This window comes from Amphiura filiformis, chromosome 7, assembly GCF_039555335.1.
Source record: "Amphiura filiformis chromosome 7, Afil_fr2py, whole genome shotgun sequence".
Lineage (NCBI taxonomy): Eukaryota > Metazoa > Echinodermata > Ophiuroidea > Amphilepidida > Amphiuridae > Amphiura > Amphiura filiformis.
Window position 1 is genome coordinate 17,735,850 of NC_092634.1, and position 22,312 is coordinate 17,758,161.

The 22,312-nt window shown below is 37.2% G+C and overlaps 1 protein-coding gene across 5 annotated transcripts; it reads left to right on the forward strand.

Annotated features, from left to right (window-relative positions):
* Positions 1-3,567: 3,567 nt before the first annotated feature.
* LOC140156825 (pyridoxal kinase-like) lies at positions 3,568-22,068 on the forward strand. 5 transcript variants are annotated; one of them, XM_072179814.1, is made up of 8 exons: positions 3,568-3,690; positions 10,692-10,786; positions 12,608-12,767; positions 13,177-13,381; positions 15,005-15,153; positions 16,846-16,967; positions 17,953-18,019; positions 19,540-22,068. In XM_072179814.1, the coding sequence occupies exons 2-8, from the start codon at positions 10,694-10,696 to the stop codon at positions 19,653-19,655; spliced, it is 912 nt and encodes a 303-aa protein (XP_072035915.1). In that variant the 5' UTR covers positions 3,568-3,690; positions 10,692-10,693; the 3' UTR covers positions 19,656-22,068. The 5 variants fall into 5 exon arrangements, with proteins under 5 accessions (XP_072035915.1, XP_072035917.1, XP_072035916.1 ...); XM_072179816.1 differs by lacking the exons at positions 3,568-3,690; positions 10,692-10,786 and adding an exon at positions 11,259-11,320; XM_072179815.1 differs by lacking the exons at positions 3,568-3,690; positions 10,692-10,786 and adding an exon at positions 11,972-12,033.
* Positions 22,069-22,312: the final 244 nt, after the last annotated feature.

The window sequence follows — 22,312 nt, forward strand, 5'->3', positions numbered from 1 at the left end:
TCCCAATTATTTTTACACCACATAGACACTGGCTATAGCCAATATATATGCACCAGGCACATATCCCTGCGCCGTGTAATTTGAGAAAAGAAGCATTTTGAAAGTATTCGGTCAGACATCGAAAGTGACCCCTTAATGACCTTTGACCCCGCCGAAAAAAATACCACGTGTACACTAGGTGACATCAATTCATGTGTGAATATACCGTCAGTGTGCTATGTTTTTCTTGGCCGATAAAAATTTTTGAAGATATTTTGTTTTATACAGGAAGTGACCCTTAATAACCTTTGACCCCAAATAAAAAAATACCACATATACATTGGGTAAACACAATTCATGTGTGAACATACCATCACTCTCCTATGTTTTTCTTAGCTAATAAAATTTTTTGAAGATATTTCGATTTATATCGGAAGTGACCCTTAATGACCTTTGACCCCAAATCTGTGTACACCCCATAGACACTGGGTAATAACAATGCATGTGTGCAAGTGGCGTCACTGTCCTACGTAATTTGTGGGAGAAGATGCATTTTAGCTGAAATCACTTTTTGCAAGGAACCAAATCTGGCTTCTTCAGACTAATTAAATTACGGGAGATATTCATCATTTTCTATCCCGGTATCCAAAGATTTATCGTCTGAATATTCACGTGTATCGATCCCGGGTATTCATTTCAATGTCTCTGCTGTGTAATGTAATTATTAACCGGGCGATGTCGGTGTGCGAGGCGGGGTATAATAGACGTTGGTCCCCCCCCCCCCAGTTTATTCAAGATTTTCGCATAGAACCCCCAAGATGTTTTTAGAAAATGGAAGATTAGATTACCATAAAAACGATACAGTAATCTTTATCGGGGTTCTATAAAAATTACATAGATTTTTCATATTTTTTGAGCGGTCATTTTCACTAAGGGAGTGTTCATAAATACTTTGGTGGGGGTTTTACCGGTTGGAAAATATTGGGGGGATCAAAACTTTTGGGTCTTAAAAAGGGGGGCTCAAAAACATTCGGTCCTTAATAGGGGGGGATCAAAAAATTTGAGGGTAAAATTCTGGGGTAACATGTACGAGAAGGCATGTACATTCCAAAATTTTGTTAAGCATTCAATTTTGTAATCTCAAGCTACAAATCAAAAAAATGTGCGCACTTTACAATTTGGGTGTAATACTATGACTCCAATGAGTAATAACTCCAAACGGTAATTTTCAGCTAATGAGTTAATGACCATAGGGGTAGATCCTGGGGGATAACCACCCCCTCCCCCAATATTTTGATAGGGGGATGGTCCATACAATTCTCCCCCAATGTTGACGCCTGTATATGGGTTTCTAACCAAAATTAACCCCATTATTAATTTGGTCATTTTAAACTAAAAAGTGCCAAATTGTTTGCGCTTCGCGCAAATTTGTTCCAGTTTTGTACTATATTTCACCAGTTTAGCTTCAATATGGTAATTTTTTATCGCGCTTCGCGCGCATTAGTACCTTAAACTTATTTTATCGGCAAAACCACTAGACTTCAAGACATTTTCTCCAACCCCAATGTCAAAAAGAAATCTATGCCACTGATAATGATGTATATTTTTGTTTCCTTTTTTAGAACCTTAAGGGGGGGGTCAAAAACATTTAGACCATAAAAGGGGGGATAAAAATCCACCATTTTTAGTGGGATCAAAAAATTTGACGTCCGAGGTCCCAACTTTTCCCCCCCCCCCCCCCCCCCCCCGCATCAAAGTATTTATGAACACTCCCTAAATTCACAAAATATTTTGATGTATATAAAAAGCTATAAAATTGAAATAAAATTCTCCGCCTCCTAAACAACACCAACTGTACCACAATTGGGTATCACGAATCGTTATACATGATGTGCAGTTAATATTCATATATTCCTTTATCATGTTACCAGCAGACTATGTAAGCATAATTGTGACACGATCTGGTCCATGGCGGCCAATTTGAAATTGAGATAAAGACAAAAATATGGAGTATAAAAACAATTAACTGCATAAGAAAATAGACATCACGAAACTTCATAACTTAAGCACCAAGTATATATCTTTGGTGTTTTCAGTATATTATAGTAACTCAATTTTCAAAAATGCCTCCTTTGGCTTCCATGGACCAAATCATGTCACAAATATCTATCAGTACTACAAAGGTGCAAAAAATGAATTTTTATGGTCACGATTGTCCGAATGAGAAAAATCGTCGAATTTATCCCGAGATCAAGGCCTTGAGAATAAAATTGACTAGAATAGGATTTTCAGAGCAAAATTAAACCCCGGGGGGCCACTTGTATTTCAAGGTGGACACCATGCTCGTGTAAAAAAACAAGTAAAAAGGGTTGTTTTTCAGCATTGGGCAAGTACAGCGCTGTACCTGTTTAGGGTGTCAAAAACGCCAAAAATCAGGAAAAAGGGTATACTTTTCCAAGCAAAATACTTGCTTAGGCCTTTTTAGGGTACCAAAGATTAATGGCAAAATAAAACAGGGTGAAATAGGCTATGTTTGGCTTCTATCAGAACAAATCGTGGGGTAAAACATTAAGAAACATCAAACTAACAAGAACCTGAACATGCATTTTTACTTTCTTAGTGTTAAAAAAATGGCAAAATACTTGTTTAGGGTATGTTATGCATGCGCTGAGTAATACTCGTTTAGGGTGCGTTTCGAGAGTCCATACATGAGCATGGTGTCCATCACGTAATGTAAGTGGCCCCACCGGGAATTAAACAAACAAGATAAATAGACCCGTGACTAGATAAGATTTACATGTAGCGCTATCTCACTTCCCTGGTCAGGCGGACGTGACGGGAATAACGTTGACCAGTCTAGACAATCATGGAGCAAAGTCCGAGTCCATGGACTATTCACCCTAGTCCTCATTACAGAAAAATACAGAAATATTTTTGGGATTTAAAAAAATTAACATTATCTTGTTTTGCCAAATGAAACATATCTAAATCCTAGTCCTTTAGTTAAGTTCTAACTGGCAATAAAAGTCCAATATAGGTCAATTTTTGGAAAAGGGCCAAAAACGTGCGTTTTTTCGTGTGCTGTTAAAATCAAGCCCAAAAACTTGTAGGCATCGTATACATTCTAATAGTTGGAAACTTCACATTAATTTTTCTAATATCTTTTATAACAAATAATTATAATCAATAGTACAAACTTAATTTATTAACTAGCATAACTCATAGCCTATACTCCTAATTTTGAAGGATTCGACTTGTGACCAGTCTTTGAATTTTAAATGCAATTAAATTAAGAAACAAGCAAAATTGTATGAGACACCAATTTTCCTTAATTGCAATTGAACTTACATTGCCAGTTAGAACTAACCAATGGATTAAGATTGAGCTATGTTTCATTTGGCAAAACAGGAAAATATATTTTTAATCAAAAAAAAAAGAGTTCTATACAGTTTTCTGGAATAATGGGGAAAAGCCTGGGCAAAATCATCCCATCACCATGATCACTCACAGCACACAGCACCAGGCAAATTTTATAGGCAAATTTATTTGCCGCCCTCTGTTGTCTTGCGTATTAATTGGTGACGAGCTGTGATTAATTCACCGTGTGGGCGGAAGTAACTGATTATATCTGAAACTTCGTGAAATAAAATCAATCATTCCAGGGTGTTGAAGCTGTGATTTCTAGCACTTAATACCATTTACTTTCGGGAGGTAATATTACTTTGACTGTACCAACTTTTTTACCCAAAATATTAATCTTATGGGTGTGTCAGGTGTCGAACTTGAAAGGGGTCAAGTGGTTAAAGTTGTTGAATTCGGAGGGTTTCGCAGGACTATCATTTAGCTCATTAGGGACCGTTCATTATTTCTACCGGAGGGGGGGGGGGGCCGGGAGCAGACAGAAAGTCACTGCCGAAAACTATATGACCCCCCTTCTCCGATAATAAAAATCATGTGACCCCCCTCCGAGCTACATGAAAATCATATGACCCCCCCCCCCCCCCCAACCAAAAAAGAAAGTATTGCTGCATGCTGCAGAGGAGTGGGGTCTTTGTAATTTTGGTTACAGGGATGTGCCACACAGACCTTTGAATGCTGACTTTCTCGCATCTGTACCATTTTTCATCACCATGTAGCAGTGATGTCATTGTGCATTTCATTTATAGGCACAGCTTCAAGTAGCTAGTGGACACTTTAAGCGCTGAAGTATGCACATGCGCAATGACGCGCAATAGATGCACGCATGGATCAGCTGCCTCAACGCATCACGTCACTGCCACATATCAGGCTGACAAATTATGCCTTTTAATAAAAGGAATAAAAAGTAGTGACATCTTACCATAAATCAGTGATGTACAGTGGCATAGATTTCTTTTTGACATGGGGGGGATGGGGGTGGGAAAAAGTATAGTGAATCCAGCACCTTTTGGTGGCAAAATAAGTTTATGGTTCAAATGCGCAAGCAAAGCGCTCGAAAAATTTTGATATTTTAAAGCTAAACTGATGAAATATGGTGCAAAAGAGGAATAAATGCAGCGAAGCCATGCGGAAATTGCACTTTTGATCTAAAATGGGCAAATATGTGGTCAGAAACCTATATTCAGGCGTCAACATTCGGGGGATGATTGTATGGAGCATCCCCTGGCAAAATATTGGGGGGATCTCGCCTATGTTGATGTATCAATTGGACTCAAGTCCACTTTTTGCCTGACTCGGACACCAACAGACTCGGTTCGACTCAAACTTGGACACAGAAGGTCCAATTAGATCCATACAAAATGTGAAATGATTATCTAAAAATGTCAAAATAGATCTCAAATGTGATTCAAAATTTGTTGTCATAATGATGATGATGATGATGATGTTATTTTTCTATAATGTATTTGAATACATTGCCCAAGTTTACTGTCATGGTGGTTTGGGCGAGTCTTTGTAGTTTAACTAGGGTATGGAAATGACACCTGTGTGGGGTGGGGTTTGATAGTAAAAGAACAAAGAAAAGTCTGACCACAGCATTACTGTGCAGCAGCTTGCAATTCTCTATTACGAAAATGGCAGTGTACATGTATATTTATGAAATATGGTTCAAAATTCTCTTATTTCAGCAAATTTGTATTGTACATTTGACATTTGGCAAAATCTAGAATTTTTCTCCATTTTTTGGAATGTTTTACCCAATGACCCATTTTTTCAAAATGTTATAATAAATTACTTACTTTGTGCAAATTTATGTCAATTCACACCGTGGCAGGTGAAAAACAGGTGAGGCCCGACTTAAGTCCGGACTAGGACCAAAGTGTCAGCCGACATGCAAAGCATAAATTTAATGGTCAGGGGTCATGGGGCAATGTTCCAGATGGGGGTCCAGGGGGCGAAGCCCCCAGTAAGCTCTAGGATTTTTGAGATGCAAAACCATCTGACCCCCCCCCTTTCAATAACTAAAAAACCATCTGACCCCCCCTTTTTGCCTGACAAAACCATCTGACCCCCATGTATTCTCCGGCCCCCCCCTCCGTGGAAATAATGAACGGTCCCTTACTTAGGTATCCCAGGTGAATTCAAATTTGCCATCAAACTGCATCATTTTATATATCAAATTAAAGCCCTTGAGTAAAGAAAGCCAACACTGAAAACCTTTTTGTCATACACTGTAGCACTTTCCAAAGACCAAAGTTACATCTTGTCAAAGATTGACTTTCATCAAAAAGATTCTGCTAGCAAAATTCCCCAAAACAGCATTACGGGGGTGTTTCTAGATCTTAGTCTCATGACGATAGCACCTTTTTTAATGGAACTGCTATCAAAATCTCTCTGAAATTCCATGTCTTGAGTCTCTCATCACCAAAAAAATCATATATTTGGGTCAAGTGAAGTATAGACAACATATTTATGAAGGTTTCCTTCTTAAAAAGCTTCTTTTTAATTTCAATGTAAATTTGTATTGCCGGTTTAGGCCATTTTGACTGACTAACAAATGTGTTAACTGAGGTTTCCCTGTGATACCTACATTACTAAATACTAATAATAGTCATAGGCTGTACAGCCCAAAAAAAAGGGTGATGTTTCAAAAAGCTTAGGGTACCAGCTGAATTGAAGCAGCTAATCCTCCTGAGCATTTTGACACCTTTTAAAAAAAAATCGGTTGAAAAATGAGACAGTGCGGGCCGAAAAACTACGCATAAGGGGGATTTCTTGGGACCCCCTAATTTACCACTATTTTGACAATTATGGGCGTTTTCTTTGCTGTTTGTTGGATTCTAATGATTATTTACATGCTTTTGGGTCTCCTGGATATATTTATGCAATTTTTACACAAATTGTATGTTTTGATGCAAGTTTAAGAGCCAATTTAGCATGTGAGGGCGCTGTTCAGCCTAATACCTGTTACGTATCCCCCTACTAAAATTTTATCATTTCTTATTATCAAATCAAAGCTACTGATAAATAACATCATCTGTCCAAATTTGAACTCTCAAACTTATTTCACTTGTGTGTGGTACCCATTTGAAAATGTGTAGAGACGCTTCCATTGACTTACATGTGATACAAAGTTCGTTGACCCCTGTATATTGCTATGGGCAGGTTACCCCTTTATTAAAAATTAGTGCCACGGCCACAACAAATGTGATAAATGGTAGAAAATTTCAGAATATGGATGATTGATGATTATCTCTAGTATGATTAACTTAAGAATCAAAAATGGTTGCGAAAGGGGTCACTAAAAGGTAAAGCGCCCTCACTGCCTAATTTTACCCAAAACCGTTAATTTTAAGGACGCTAAAAAGTTTCATCTGACACAAAGTGCATAAATGACCTTCCTGTACCTAAAACTATGTAAGTAGACACCCAAAATGCATTACATAATCCTTAATGTGAAAAAATGCCCTTAAAACTAGAAAATATAGGTCAAATCTGCCCCCCCCCCCTTGTGCGTCGTTATTTGGCCCGCACTGTCTCAATTTTTGGCCGATTTCAATAAAATTTGTGTCAAATTACTCAGAACAACAAGCTGCATCAAATAAGCTGGTACCCTAAGCTGTTTGCAACTACACCCTTATACAGCCTATCACTACTAATAACCTCAGCTGGAATAATCATATTCAGGAAACATGTACAAAAGCTAACCGTACTCTGGGTTTCATAAAACGTTAAGGGCTTTCTTATTTCTAAAGATTGGTTGCGCATTCATGAGGTGCTAATATTATAATATAGGTACTTGGTACTTGGTATGAGGTAGGTATGAGAGGGAAACATCAGTTGAGGGGGTACTACACCCCTGCCCAATTTTGTGCCTATTTTTGCATTTTTCTCAAAAATTATAGTGCATTGGTAGGCATGTTCACAAAATGTTCAAGTAGGAAATTTCACATGGAAATTATTTTGTTTAAAAAGGTGATTATTTAACTTTAAAAAATGAGGGGTCAACCATGTCTGTAGGTCAAAAACTAGCAAAGTTATGGGCAAATGACTGTTTTTAAAAAACTGCACTTTTCTGCGGCCATCATTGACAATGACTTACTGTACAAAAAAAGCATGTAAATTAATGCATCATTTTTTACCACGATGATCCATTTTAAACAAAGGCGATTTTATTTTATGAAATCTAACTTTCACTGCATGCTGACTTCTGTATCAAGGATAAAGTACCAGCACTTTTTAGACTACGTCGTCAAGTTTCTGGTGTCGAAATTTCACATTTTTGTATTTCCCTATGGGGATTACACAGTTAAGCCATTGACTGTGAGCTACTGTGGTCCAAACTTTTTGGATTGAATGTCGCCCTCTATAATAAGCAATGTGGACATGTCTAGCATTGGTGACAAGTAAGATATGTATATTATAAGGGCAAGGACTAGTACAAGGAACTTATACGATGTCCTCATTCACAAACTGATACTATCTGTCCATCGTATAAGACTGTTACCGTGACGGCAATGTGGTGAAGGAATATTACACAGTCAAGAATAGGCTCCATCATTTTTTATTATGATCCTCCCAGTCTCCCGAAACATCAAAACATCAAAAGCGTTGCACTTATACTTACTTAAGACTGTCCTTTTTCACATAACGCAGACAAAGTAGGGCCAACTTGCCTAGAAATGGTCAAATTTTGGCAAGAAATATCTCTGTGTAAGCCTATGTAAGTCCCATATCACATCGTTATCGGCGATCGAGGTTTTTTTTTTCTGAAGTTTGGTTGGTAACCACCAGTGTCATGCATGTGACGTGACACAGCTAAAATAAGCGACCGGGAATCGGGGATCGTTAAAACGTCAACAAATTTCAAAACACAGAAAGCAGTAAACTTAATGGCGAGCGGTCCGAATTTTGAGCCATACAAGTTTACGTGGTGAACTAGGCAAGGACTACAACTACTGCACTGGAAATTTTATTTCAACCCAGACAACAGTTGTGGGGTTACAGTCAAAAATGAGGAAAACCAATATTTGATCAATAAATCAATAACTACTTGCCTTGAGTTGCTGAATTTTTAGTGCAGTAGTTGAAGTCCTTGCCCCTATAATATGTATCTAAATTGTCACCAATGCACTATAATTTTTAAGAAAAATACAAAAATAGGCACAAAATTGGCCAGGGGTGTAGTACCCCTTTAACACATTTGCTAGTCATCCAAAATGGCCTAAACCGGCAATACAAATTTACATTGTTCAATTCTCTCTCGCTTCAGTGGACATGGTGTACATTAGTCCGAGATAACACTCTGATCGCCATCCATCTACGTTTAGTAGGCCAGTGGGACAACGGAATCGCTACGTGAACGAGCTAGGTGTACATAGAAATTATAGCCATCGAGGTCATGTCACTGAAGTCATTGTTCTCATAAAAAAAATAGGTTTTCTACCTAGATGGCATAACGCTCTAGCTGAAATACAACAAGATAGTAAAATGTAAACCTGTATTTTAGCTAGAGTATCTTGAGCTACATAGATCATTTGTCCATTGCTCGAGAAGTCTTAGTCTAGTTAAAAGGGCATTTCGTGATCCACAGTGCTCATCATCCCCCACTTTTCTCAAAAAAAGTTGAGATTTTTATATCACTGGAAACCTCTGGCTACATAAGGCCAAGGAAAGTTGATTTTGAGTTTCCCTTCACCCGCCCTCACTTCATTTTCTGACCCTCACTTGAATTCATTATTGTGATTTTCCAAAAAATACTGATAAAAACTGGTTATATTTGAAAAAAAAATTATGAATATCCCTTTATTTTTTGTGGAAAAATCAAAATCAAAACATATATTTTGCTGTCAACCTTGCAGACTCTTTTTAATATACTTTTGAATCTCATTTGGGCTAAACATCCATCTTGAAGTGAGTGAGCGGCAAATAACAACACATTTTACATGCGTGTTGGTCATATAATGAAAGGCAGAAAAATAATGAAAAAGTTACCTCACTTGTTTTCAGAAATTATGTGACGGGAAACTCAAAATTGACTGTTAGTGGCCTAATGTTTATTTGCAAAATATTTTTTGCAGATTAATTAGTTTAGCAAAGATTGTCTATGGAGCAGTGTAATACACATAATCATGCATAACTCCCAACTGCAAAATTGGAATCAAAACTGATATTTTGGGAATAAGCTTTTGATTCCCAGTTTCCTGTTACCCGACTGCGGTCAGAAAGAAATGCCGATCAAATATTTGTGAACGTACAGCACGAATGAGCCGTAAATTCCCTAAATTGTATTCTGAGTTACAGTGTAAAATGTGTATGCAGGTCGTATTCATAAGCATCTCTAGCTGGCGCGACATCTATCTCATTTTATAGTCAAACACCAATCAATAATCCTATTGTTGAAGAGGATAATAAGCTTCTACCTTAGATGGCAATAGAATTTTTAATAGCTCTGGTCTTTGTTTGCTTTGGCTAAATCCTGTTCAAGTGGTGGGTTAGTTACCAGGCATTGTATTTTGTATAGGTAGGCCTATGTATAACCAACAATTAACAATGAGAGAACTTTCTTGAACCTTGTTGACTTGGGGATGATTTGATATGACCGCCAATTATGACTGTTTGATATTTATTGCCAGCAATATGGAAAAAGAGACACACATAGAAACGAAAAAAGCTACCATTTTGTTGAAGGAGCAAAGTTCAACAAACCATAACCCCGCTTACTGGATATCATTTGAAGTCAAATAATATACCATTTTAAAGCTTATGATGTATACATATTTTCTAAACACGAAATAAAACAATTTTGACCTTGTGTTCCTTACCAGATCCGTAGCAAACGTGGTGGCCATGGTCTCCTCAATATTTGAGCAATTTCAAATACATTTATTTATAACATGCTCCAAATTTTTGATGGTCAACCCAAGGTTGTAGCTACTGTGGGTGGCCCCGCCCAGGACTGACGCTGGCCACCCGGCACAAAAAAATTAAGTGATTTTTTTAGGGGGTGATATCACCGGAGCTTGTTCCCTGATCACTCTCGTTCACAAAAGATTGTGCCCCGAACCAGCGCACTAATTGGATAGTAAAATTACCTGGCAACAGCCTGCCACTCAACTTGGGCTAGCTCTAATCCTGGCCCACCCCAATATCTTTGATATCGCTATTGCCCTGTTCCTCACTAGATCAGACCCAAGGCAATACTTGAATTAGCAGTTTTTCTTGTCAGTATTTCAATTTTGCTTGTTAGTTTTATAACAACAAATTCTATTTTTATATTGTTGAATGTAATACAGATATGGCAGGAAACAATGACCAGCGTGTGTTATCAATCCAGAGTCATGTAGTCACAGGGTACGTTGGCAACAAGTCGGCTACATTCCCTATGCAGGTAAGTACTAGGAAACCAACTGTTATCGATCCAGAGTCATGTAGTCACTGGGTACGTTGGCAACAAGTCGGCTACATTCCCTATGCAGGTAAGTACTACTAGAAAACCAACTGTTATCAATCCAGAGTCATGTAGTCATAGGGTACGTTGGCAACAAGTCGGCTACATTCCCTATGCAGGTAAGTACTAGGAAACCAACTGTTATCAATCCAGAGTCATGTAGTCACAGGGTACGTTGGCAACAAGTCGGCTACATTCCCTATGCAGGTAAGTACTAAGAAACCAACTGGTATCATTCCAGAGTCATGTAGTCATAGGGTACGTTGGCAACAAGTCGGCTACATTCCCTATGCAGGTAAGTACTACTAGAAAACCAACTGTTATCAATCCAGAGTCATGTAGTCACAGGGTACGCTGGCAACAAGTCGACTACAGTCCCTATGCAGGTAAGTACTAGGAAACCAACTGTTATCAATCCAGAGTCATGTAGTCACAGGGTACGTTGGCAACAAGTCGGCTACATTCCCTATGCAGGTAAGTACTAAGAAACCAACTGGTATCAATCCAGAGTCATGTAGTCATAGGGTACGTTGGCAACAAGTCGGCTACATTCCCTATGCAGGTAAGTACTAAGAAACCAACTGGTATCATTCCAGAGTCATGTAGTCATAGGGTACGTTGGCAACAAGTCGGCTACATTCCCTATGCAGGTAAGTACTACTAGAAAACCAACTGTTATCAATCCAGAGTCATGTAGTCACAGGGTGCGTTGGCAACAAGTCGGCTACATTCCCTATGCAGGTAAGTACTAGGAAACCAACTGCTATCAATCCAGCGTCATGTAGTCACCGGGTACGTTGGCAACAACTCGGCTACATTCCCTATGCAGGTAAGTACTAAGAAACCAACTGGTATCAATCCAGAGTCATGTAGTCATAGGGTATGCGTTGGCAACAAGTCGGCTACATTCCCTATGCAGGTAAGTACTTAGGAAACCAACTGGTATCAATCCAGAGTCATGTAGTCACTGGGTACGTTGGCAACAAGTCGGCTACATTCCCTATGCAGGTAAGTACTACTAGAAAACCAACTGTTATCAATCCAGAGTCATGTAGTCACTGGGTACGTTGGCAACAACTCGGCTACATTCCCTATGCAGGTAAGTACTAAGAAACCAACTGGTATCAATCCAGAGTCATGTAGTCATAGGGTACGTTGGCAACAAGTCGGCTACATTCCCTATGCAGGTAAGTACTTAGGAAACCAACTGGTATCAATCCAGAGTCATGTAGTCACAGGGTACGTTGGCAACAAGTCAGCTACATTCCCTATGCAGGCAAGTACTAGGAAACCAACTGGTATCAATCCAGAGTCATGTAGTCACAGGGTATGTTGGCAACAAGTCAGCTACTGAGCTACATTCCCTATGCAGGTAAGTATTAGGTCACTGGTCACTTTTTCTTTAATTCTCAACCGATTTCAACAAATAAGATCTTAAATCAAAGCCAAAGAGTACAGGTAGTGGTTGCTTGGTTTAATTTTAACATATTTGTCTTTGTTTAGGATATACAGGGGTGAACAAACGTAACTGGTACCTTAATTCTTTGGCTTACTGTATTATATTCAGAATACAGAAATATAAAATGTTTTCAATATTCTTACAAAGGATATCTCAAAATACAATTTCACTAAAATATCATGTAATTTTCTCCCTCCCCCTCTCTCTCTCTCTCTCTCTTCCTTCCGTGCCCTGTGTCTTTCCCCCTTTCTTTTGCGCTTGCTCCCTCTCTCTATCCGCCTCTCTCTCTCTCCCATGTGCAGGTTTTAGGGTATGAAGTAGATACCATAAACTCAGTGCAGTTATCCAACCACACACAGTATGACCATTTCAAAGGGCAGGTTCTTAATGCTGAGGAACTCAGGGGGGTCTATGATGGACTTCGATTGAATAAAATAAACAACTATTCACATTTACTCACTGGTAAGTAGAAAGTGCATTTGATGAATATAATGAACTTAGTTTTTGTTATGAAAGCTTAAATGGGTGTAATGGTGTAAGGTGTAAACCACTTTAACCAGTCATTTCTGATCCCTCTGACTGGCAGAAACAAAACCTTTCTTCCAGAAGATGCACAGGCATACATGACAATTTTAGAAAAGTACAGTGCAGTTTGTTTTTAATGAAAATGAAATATTAGGTATTGCTAGAATTCCAGTTCAATCATTTGTCATAAGCATTCTTGTTCGATTCTTTTGAAATGAAAAGAAAAATTATTGGTAGCATTTCATTTAATATTTGAATATGGATTATAATGCAAGGAGCTTAACAGATTGGGGGTTATTTATTTTCAATAATTATGTAAACTTTGTGTTTGATTGACATCTCTTAGGTTATTGTGGATCAGAATCATTCCTATTAGAAGTGGTCAAGGTAGTCAAGGAACTGAAAGAAGTCAATCCAAATCTAATCTATGTGTGTGACCCAGTCATGGGAGATAATGGCCATTTCTATGTACCTGAAATATTGTTACCAGTCTACCAGAAACAGCTGCTTCCTTTAGCAGATCTTATCACACCAAATACCTTTGAAGCTGAGTAAGTGATCAGATGGGGCAGGGCCATTATCAAGAAGGAGGGCGAGGTGTGACAACCCCACTCGTATTTAGTCAGCAACTTATGTACTTGTCGGCAAATTGTAATGCATCAAAGAAATGTTAAATGTGCATTCCTGGGGGCATGAAACATTGCATTGCAATAGCAATTTGAAACAATAGCAATTTACTATTGAAAATAAACAATCACCTTTCACCCCCCCCCCCCATACACACCCACACACCCACAATATTTTTCAGATTTTTGAGTGCCTGGGCGAAAAACATGTGGGGTTAAGAGTTCACATTAATATCAGCGTGCAAAAAGTGTAGAAGATGAATAAATTTTGTGTGTTTTCATCTCTTTTTATCCTACCTGAACTTGTTCAGGAAGAAGCTAAACAGTCACTATTTCTGTCTGTATGTGTATTGTATGTATAAAATGGGCATATATGTGATGTGATCAAACAAAATCAGTCGGAAATATTGATTTTGAGATATAGCCAAACAAAGGAAGTACCGTACTGATGCGAGTATAGTCCCACCTTGAGTAAAGTCCCACCCCAAATTTTGAAAAATTTCAGAAATTAAAAAAAAAATTTTTTTTTTTTTTTTTGCAAGTTATTTATTTTTTCGGCTTTGGAGTGTCCCAGGACCTAGACATAAAAGCTAAGATAATTCATGGTTGAACAAAAAAAAAAAAAAAAAAAAAATTTCAAGATGTTTTGTATTTTTAATATGAAAATTGATACTTGGTATTCATGTCATACTCTATTAATGATTTCAAAATGCATTCAAATTCAATGCATTTTGAAATCATTAATAGACTATGACATGAATACAAATTATCAATTTTCATATTAAAATACAAAACATCTTGAATTTTTTTTTTTTTTTTTTTTAGGTCAACCATGAATGATCCTAGCATTTAAATCTAGGTCCTGGGACACTCCAAAGTTTAAAAAATAAATAACTTTAAAAAATAAATAAATAAATTTTTTTTTTTTTTTTGAAATTCGAGTATAGTCCCACCCCCAATTTTAATAAATGTTCACCCAAAACGGGGTGGGACTATACTCGTGTCAGTACGGTATTTCCTTTTGTTTTGGAAATTCCTTAACTGCTCACATCTTTTCTTTTGAACTGGTTTTCCAAATTTGTTAGGGTTTTCTGCAAAATGTAGCTTTACAAATGTTTTTCACAATCCTATAAGAAACTGAAAATTGAATATGTCCAACTTCAGACTGCATTTGCTTGATTACACCACATATGCACATACATAAATATAAAACTGGTGATATATTTGTAAAAATTTATATCCCATTGAGAAATCACTGATTAAATGCTCTTTAAAGTGTAAAAGGAAAGCAATAGAGGGGTGAAGGGCATTTTTAGCTATTTTCGGCATTAAGCCCTATTGGATTGCATGGTAATACAATACACACTAAAACACACTAGTAGTAGGCCTAGGCAAAATTATGCGCTTGTTGACAAATTGCAATGCATCATAGAAATGTTAACAGTGCATTCCTGGGGGCATGAGACATTGTATTTGGTAAGAAGTAGTTGCTATTGAAAGTAAACAGTCTTGTTTATTGAACATGTGTCTCCTGCAATCTCTCCATAGATTATTAAGTGGCAAGAAGATCAGCAATGAAGCAGAGGCATTGGAAGCTATGCAAGTCCTTCATGACATAGGAGTCAAAACTGTGGTTCTTAGCAGCGTAGATACAGATCAAGATGATAAACTTATAACGTTAGCAACATCTGTAAAAGGTAGGTTTTTACAATGTCGTAAATTTCTGATGCGCAAGTATTCCTGACAAATCCCTATTGCTTATGATGCATATGAATCATACAATAGTCTCCATAGCAAAACGGGCGTTACAATACCTACAATTGATTTTGAGACTTAACAACATGTCGTAAATGTCAGTGAAACATGGCCCAGGTTATAATTGTCCAAAATTGCAAATTCACTATTAGTCTTGATTTAGTTGTGCAAATCCACTCTCAATTGGTAATGACCAATGAGGTAGAATCAAAGAGTACCAACTCCGTCATGTTTGTGTGTTGCTAATGGAGGCAACTTAATGTACCTCTGGATTATTTTGATATATGCTTGGCAGACTTCCATTTAGAGTGCGTAGTTGGTTGCATTCTGCATGTAACATGTTGTGTAAAACATGTGTGTTAAGTGCTGCATGGGCAAACCTTTGCAACAAACAAGTTTAAAGACGCAAATGATAGTTTGATTTCGAGCTCTTGCTGACAAATGAAATGACAAACTTGAAATTTGGACATTTTGAGATAAATTCATATCTTGGGTAATACGAGGGCACTCTTTCCATTGGTGACATCCTCAAATTTTGAAGGTAGCAGAACCTATCTTAACACTTTTTTGTCACTTTTCGTGTATTTAATGTGGTAAAAATCTCAAAGTTAGATCATTTTACCACATTAACGAAGACCCCCTAGAGAGTGTCAGATAAACCCTAACGCATTGATGATAACACGGCAAAACAACGTATCTCAAGAGAGATTATTTTACCAAATTATTGAGGCTCACTATGTTTATTTTTGTTATGAGGTAAAACAATAGAGGTTATCCACTTTAGGCCTACTCATGCATGACTTCTAACAAAAGGCGCTGATTCCCGTAGTATTCCTCATTCAAACCAATTGAATGCACAACCTCGGAGTTACCTGCATGACTTTGTCAGGCTATTTTGAAGCAGTCATGGTTGCACATGCAGGTATTTCTTTTGAAAGTCCTTAACAAGGTATAGCAGTCATTGATAGGATATGCAACTTATAGATGGATAACCTCTATGTAAAACAATCTAACTTCCTAAAAATGGTTGTCATTTCAAAATTACTCAACCAAATTAGCAACATTTTTGCAAATAAAAAGATTTTTATATTTTCTAAGATATTAAATGTGTTTAATAATTTATTTTATTCAAAAAGAAAAACGTCAAGTGTTCAAACTTAAAAGCTCTTTTTCTCGAAACAGCAATTTTCAAGTTAGATCATTTTACCAAATCAGGGCCAATTATCTGGCCACCATGAGGGACAAGCCAAGGTGGCCGATTTGTCATATAGCATTACTATGGTGCAATTTTGAGTCTGTAATCTTTGGTAATGACAAACATGAAGGTGATAATTGACCTTTTCGGTACATCCCATAAGCCTTTACGAGTACACCTGAGATGTCGCCATTTGTCGTCACGCTGATGGCACATCATTTAGTGAACATCACTACTGCACATGACAACATCGCAGGTCTACCCTCAAAGGCTTATGGGATTTACCAAAAAGGTCAATTGTTCACAAAATTAGCTGTGAAAGGAATGATGGAATGGTGTAGAAAGTCATCCCAGTGTAGAAGATCAAGGTCATATCTTCCATAGGGGGTGTATGGATTTCAGCACAAAAGTCAAGTTTGATGTGTTTCTTTCTTTTCAGATGGCAAGAAGACAGGCTGCAGGATTGAGTTCCCTAAAATTAGCTGTCAATTTACAGGAACAGGAGATCTGTTCACTGCATTGCTGCTGGTATGGACACACAAACATCCTGATAACTTGCAGGTGAGTGTGTTACTGGGCATTTGTAAATACCTCCAAATGAGGACCTACATTAAATATATGTACGTAGGTTTCATTATCATTGAAGTATAGGACTTTTTATTTTTTTCGGAGAAGAGCAGGTAGGGCAACTATATTTCTACATGTTCATACTACATACTCTGAAAATTTTAGAAAATTCGCACGATTCCGTTTTTTTTAAATCACATTTTTGTTCCTAAAATGGGGGTTATAGCGCCCTCAACGGGCACTCTCTCCATAGGGCTACATGTAAAGACTAGATAGACAAATGGCCCTAAAATAAAACGGACTCGTGCGAATTTCCTCAAATTTTGCATTTGATGTAGATTTAACATCTGGAATGTAATGCAAGTGATGTCGTTGCTGCTCTTCTAAATTCATTTTTAAAATGTCCGCCCCAGACCAAGGTGGTATACACACATGACAAACAAGGAAATACCTCCGACTGTGGATGTCCTCGATATAACCAGGACATTGCAAATAACATAAAAATGCATTTAAAACGAGTCCACCTATAGGGGTATATGACGGGCCACGGTTGGATAGTATTCTGGTGTGTGTGTGTGAGGTCCTCGGTGTGTCGATTAAGAACGGGTGTGTGAGTCCTCGGTTAGATAGTATTAAATCATATGCAGAATGTGGTCCTCGTTTGGAGGTATTTACAAGCAGGCGTTTGTGTGGTTAGGTGTGGATTGTGGTAGTGGCCTGTCAGTTGAGGGCAAAGATGAAAATATTCCTGTGAAGCCTTCTTACTGTCCTGCTTCAAAAGGGGCTTTTCTAGGACAATTGGCATTGATTGATTGATTGATTGATTGTTTATTAAGGCTTTACTTTATTGACATTAAATTATTTTGATTAATTGTATAATGTTGATATATCTGAGACAAATTCAACTCAGGATATATTGATTGATTACCTGATTGATTGTTTCACAATGTTTGTTTGTTTGTTTGTTTTTCATTTCTAGTTGGCATGTGAGAAGACATTATCATCAATGCAAGCTGTATTGTCAAAGACAGATAAACATGCTCAAGGTAAGATAAATATAGGATGTCAGCCTGGTGTCACACTACAGCCATCTTTATGATACCATCACAGACTACTATAGACCATGTATCAACAGTCAAAGTCCCTGTGCATTGTATGCTGTGAATTCTCGCATATTCATAAGGGCTGAGCATTTGATTGTGCCATGTTTAACAATCATGCCAACGTTGCGTGCCTTTGCGGCGATAGAGCGTTGCGCGATTTCGCGATAGACCGTAAAAATATGCGGTAAGTGCATAGCAGTTTGCCTGTCGCATCTCATGGAAAAATCAACCCTCACTATCGGGTGATGCTGAGACTTTGACTGCTTGGACATGGTCTGTTATCTTTTTCATCCATGGATACCATATATAATCACTATGCCTGTTACATATGGGCAACATTCCATTTGTTTGTGAATAACGTTTTGTGACAGGGTCTTAGCTAGAAATTGAGGGTTGCCCGTCATTTGAATAAAATTGCCTGTCCTAATTTGACCTTCAAAACATTTACCAGACTTCTATAGCCCATTGGGGGTTCAAAGAGTTTAAATATGTGCTGATATGGCCTTGTCCTATAAATTGGGTCTACTAAAAAAGTCAAATAGCTTCTCAAAACATACACTTTATAATAAATCATCTGTCAAAGGCATTAATTTTGCCCGTCCCAGGAGCAAACTCCCCGTCTAGAATGACGGCCAGACGGGTGGCTAGCTGAGACCCTGTTTTGTGATATCTGTTCTGAACTTCCAATATCTATTTCACATCAGGATAGCAAAAGGCTGATAACCTCAAACAGATATATGTTTCCAAATATTTGATATGTTAAAGAAGTAATGTGTTTAACCAAACTAAAGTCAAGCAGTTTTGGAGGCAAAATTATGTACCTGATGTCACAATTATCATAATATCATCATTTCATCATAATAATTCTAATGATATGTACTTAAAGTGTATGTAGCTGGGAGGAAAAGCAGACAATCATTTAAAAATTTGGGGAAAATGTACCTCCAAAACTGCCTGACTTTAGTTTACTTAAGTTCCAGGACTGTCAAATATCAAAAATTTGCCATCAAATTTGTATTACTTCATATTAGGCCTATATCGAGAATATTTAAAAAAAAAAAATTGATATCAGAAGGAAATTCCTTTGCAATTTGATATGTCTGATGTGCTCTCATGTCCCAGAAAAATACTGTGCAAACTTTGCTATCTGAACCCTTAAGTTAAGCAGTTACCCTATTTGTGTTCCAAGCAGGTGTAATAGTCAAATTGAGGATAGCAACAAACACTTTTTGAGACAATGATTTTGAATTTTGCATAAAATGTGTGCAGAAGCAAAGCATGAGTCGGTCGATGAGGGACAATGAGCCTGATTGATGGATTCACTGGTTGTTATTTATAATTTCAATGTAATTTTTCAATTTGTTACCATGCATATCATACTACATCACTAAATGTGCACTGTAAAGTGACTGAACTAATTGTATCTGTTGTTTCTTTCTTCTTTTTGACCCATCCACTTACAGCTCTTGCTGGGGAAGGTAACAAACCTAATGCATTTCAACGAGAGCTACGTATGGTGCAAAGTAAAGTTGATATAGAGAACCCAACACTGACTGTGAAAGGGAGCCCTCTATCATAATATCAAATTTTGGAATTATAGAAATCTCATCCCAGCAAACACAAAACGTTTTTAAAATGTTTTAAGCAGGTTATATTTTGGTTTGGTAAAAACATAAAATAACCTTTAATGTCAGATTTTATAAAGGTTATGAAATCTTTTAGTATGTTTTATATGAAAATACACTACAACGTTTTTGTTAATTTGTAAAATATTTTTGCCAAAATTATGTTGTCAACACTTAAATTAGCATTATGTTACAATATTTTGCAGCACATTTCAAAGAATGTTTTAGCTGAATATTAGAATGTTTTTTATACCCTCAAATTATGTATCCTTTATGTAACCCAACATTTAAATGTTTTCTGGCAAGCTTTTCGCAAATAATGTCAAAAACGTTTTGTGTTTGCTGGGTTATTGGTCAAGCAAACTCTTGGCTACAGTATTATATTAGCTAACCAGAATCTGCCTCAATGATATCAATGTTGGTATTTTGAATGATGTCTTAATCAAACAATTGAATCAGCAAGAAAGGTACATTGTAGTCCTAAGTTTCTGATGGTATAAAAATGAAATAGGTTGGGGGATGAGGCTGTGGATCACAAAGTGCCCCTTTAAATGATTAAATCTGTGTTAAGATATTCCTGTGGTTAATTTCATATTGTGTTGTGATATCGCTGGGGGTACTCAGTACAAATGACCATAATGGGACGATGCCGCAAACATGGGTAGCATTTTCAGCCTTCTGGTATATCAATGACCCCTTTTTCAAAGCCTATTTTGGTATATGAATGGGTCCTTTTTCAAAATTTTCTCAATTTTTTCGGAAAACAGCCCAATTTTTCCTTAATCTAGCCAAAATTGTCAAAATTTCCCCAAAATTTTGGGAAAATTTGTAAAAACTAAGACAATTTTGGGTAAATTTGGCCAAAAATTTTTGACTTTTGGTATATCAATGGGTCCAAATTTCTTGAAAAATTGGTATATTTATGGGTCTACTTCCAAAATCTCAGCGGCACGTCCCTACCAAAACCAAACTTGAGTACCCCCCCCGGGTGTGATATATGCAAGTAAAAAAAAGTCAATTATATATGTATTGTTTTTACAGCCCAGGCTCCACCATTATTGTAATATTAATTTCATACTGTAAAAGTCAAAAATTTTGTGTAATTAATTTGTCTCACGATGCCAATTTTGAACGGTTTCACTTGTTTTTAAATTTGTGATTCGAAGGCCAAAAAAAATGTGACCATCCAGCACAACTGAGCCCTGAAGTCGCCAATCATCATTTTTGAGATATTCAACCAAAATATTCTGCTTGAAATTAGCTTTAAAATGATGTATATCACACACCGACATCGCCTGGCTAATAATTATTTGGTGCAGCAGAGACATTAAAATGAATACACAGGATCGATACACGTGAATTGCTATGCACGATTTTGATATCAGACGAAAATCTTCGGATACTGAGTTAGAAAATGATGAACTACAGCGCGCAGCAGGCTATAGCGGCACTCACTCAAGTGGAGACAGTATATTAACCATTGACCGCAATGTCGTATACAAGCTTGCTCACACAGCGAGAAATCAATTACCCTGTCTATTGTCATAGCCTTAGTCGGGTCACTTCGCTAATAATATGCATCTCATAAGGTCCGAATAAAATAGCCATGTGTGGCTGTGGATTCAACCTACCATGGCGATTTCTACTATGAAGATGTCGGGGCGATGTCACTGTGTATCATGTCTATAGTACTTGACATTTAAGTAGTGAAAAATCAATAAAGCAGTCAATAAATCCTTTGTTTCCTATTGTTTATTGTTAAGTTCAATGGAGCATATCTCAATAGTGGCACTGGCGACATCCGGGCTCAGTTGTGGAGGATGGTCACAAATGTCTGTCTTAGACACATTTGGTAAAAAAACCTAAGTGCTATGCTTTTTTTTTTGCTGTTTCTTTTAGAAAATGAGCTGTGCGATATGCGATTTTACAGTCAAGGCAATGTTTATGTACTTCGTGATTTATTCAAAAAGAGAAACATAGTAATATATATACATACACAGTGAATAGTTTTGTCTTTTACAATCATGGCGAAATGTGTACAAAAAAACAACAACCAAACTGCAAAAAAAAGACAAAATTGGATTGTGATAAAAATTTTGAAAGTATCCGCACAACAAAAATGAACATTTGGAAAAGAAAAAAAACACCTGAATTTTACAGCCAACGTGTAGCTCTAAGGGTTAATTGGAGTTCACATAGCAATGTGTGCGGGTGTCTGAGGCAGACCTTTTTTTAGCCTAAGCTTCCATACAGTGAACCATACAGAAAAGGAATCACTTGTTGTAATAATTTCATGTTAGCTATTTGGAACGTGACAAGCACAAAAATAAATTCAGCGTGAAAATTTTCACTTTTACAGCACTGGAATCAAGCGTAATTATTTTATTTTTAAAGAGGCTTCCTGTAGACAGGTGGTTGTGACTTTTAATGTAAATTTATGTAAATTTAATGTAATTTAAGTAAATTGTCATTTTATTCGGTAACATATAACAAATGTACTGTAATCATTCGTCTGGTTCTGTGAATATTGGTTCTGGATTAGTAGGCCCTTTTAATTATTTAATCCTGGTATTAAGGGATGCGGTATGAACGTTTGGACAGTATTTATTGT

What these genes read in the sequence shown, in the direction of transcription:
- LOC140156825 (XM_072179814.1), top strand. Translation starts at nt 10,694, where the DNA reads ATGGCAGGAAACAATGACCAGCGTGTGTTATCAATCCAGAGTCATGTA. An exon ending in CTATTCACATTTACTCACTG is followed by an intron (nt 12,768 to 13,176) that starts GTAAGTAGAAAG and finishes GACATCTCTTAG; the next exon opens with GTTATTGTGGATCAGAATCA. An exon ending in CCAAATACCTTTGAAGCTGA is followed by an intron (nt 13,382 to 15,004) that starts GTAAGTGATCAG and finishes ATCTCTCCATAG; the next exon opens with ATTATTAAGTGGCAAGAAGA.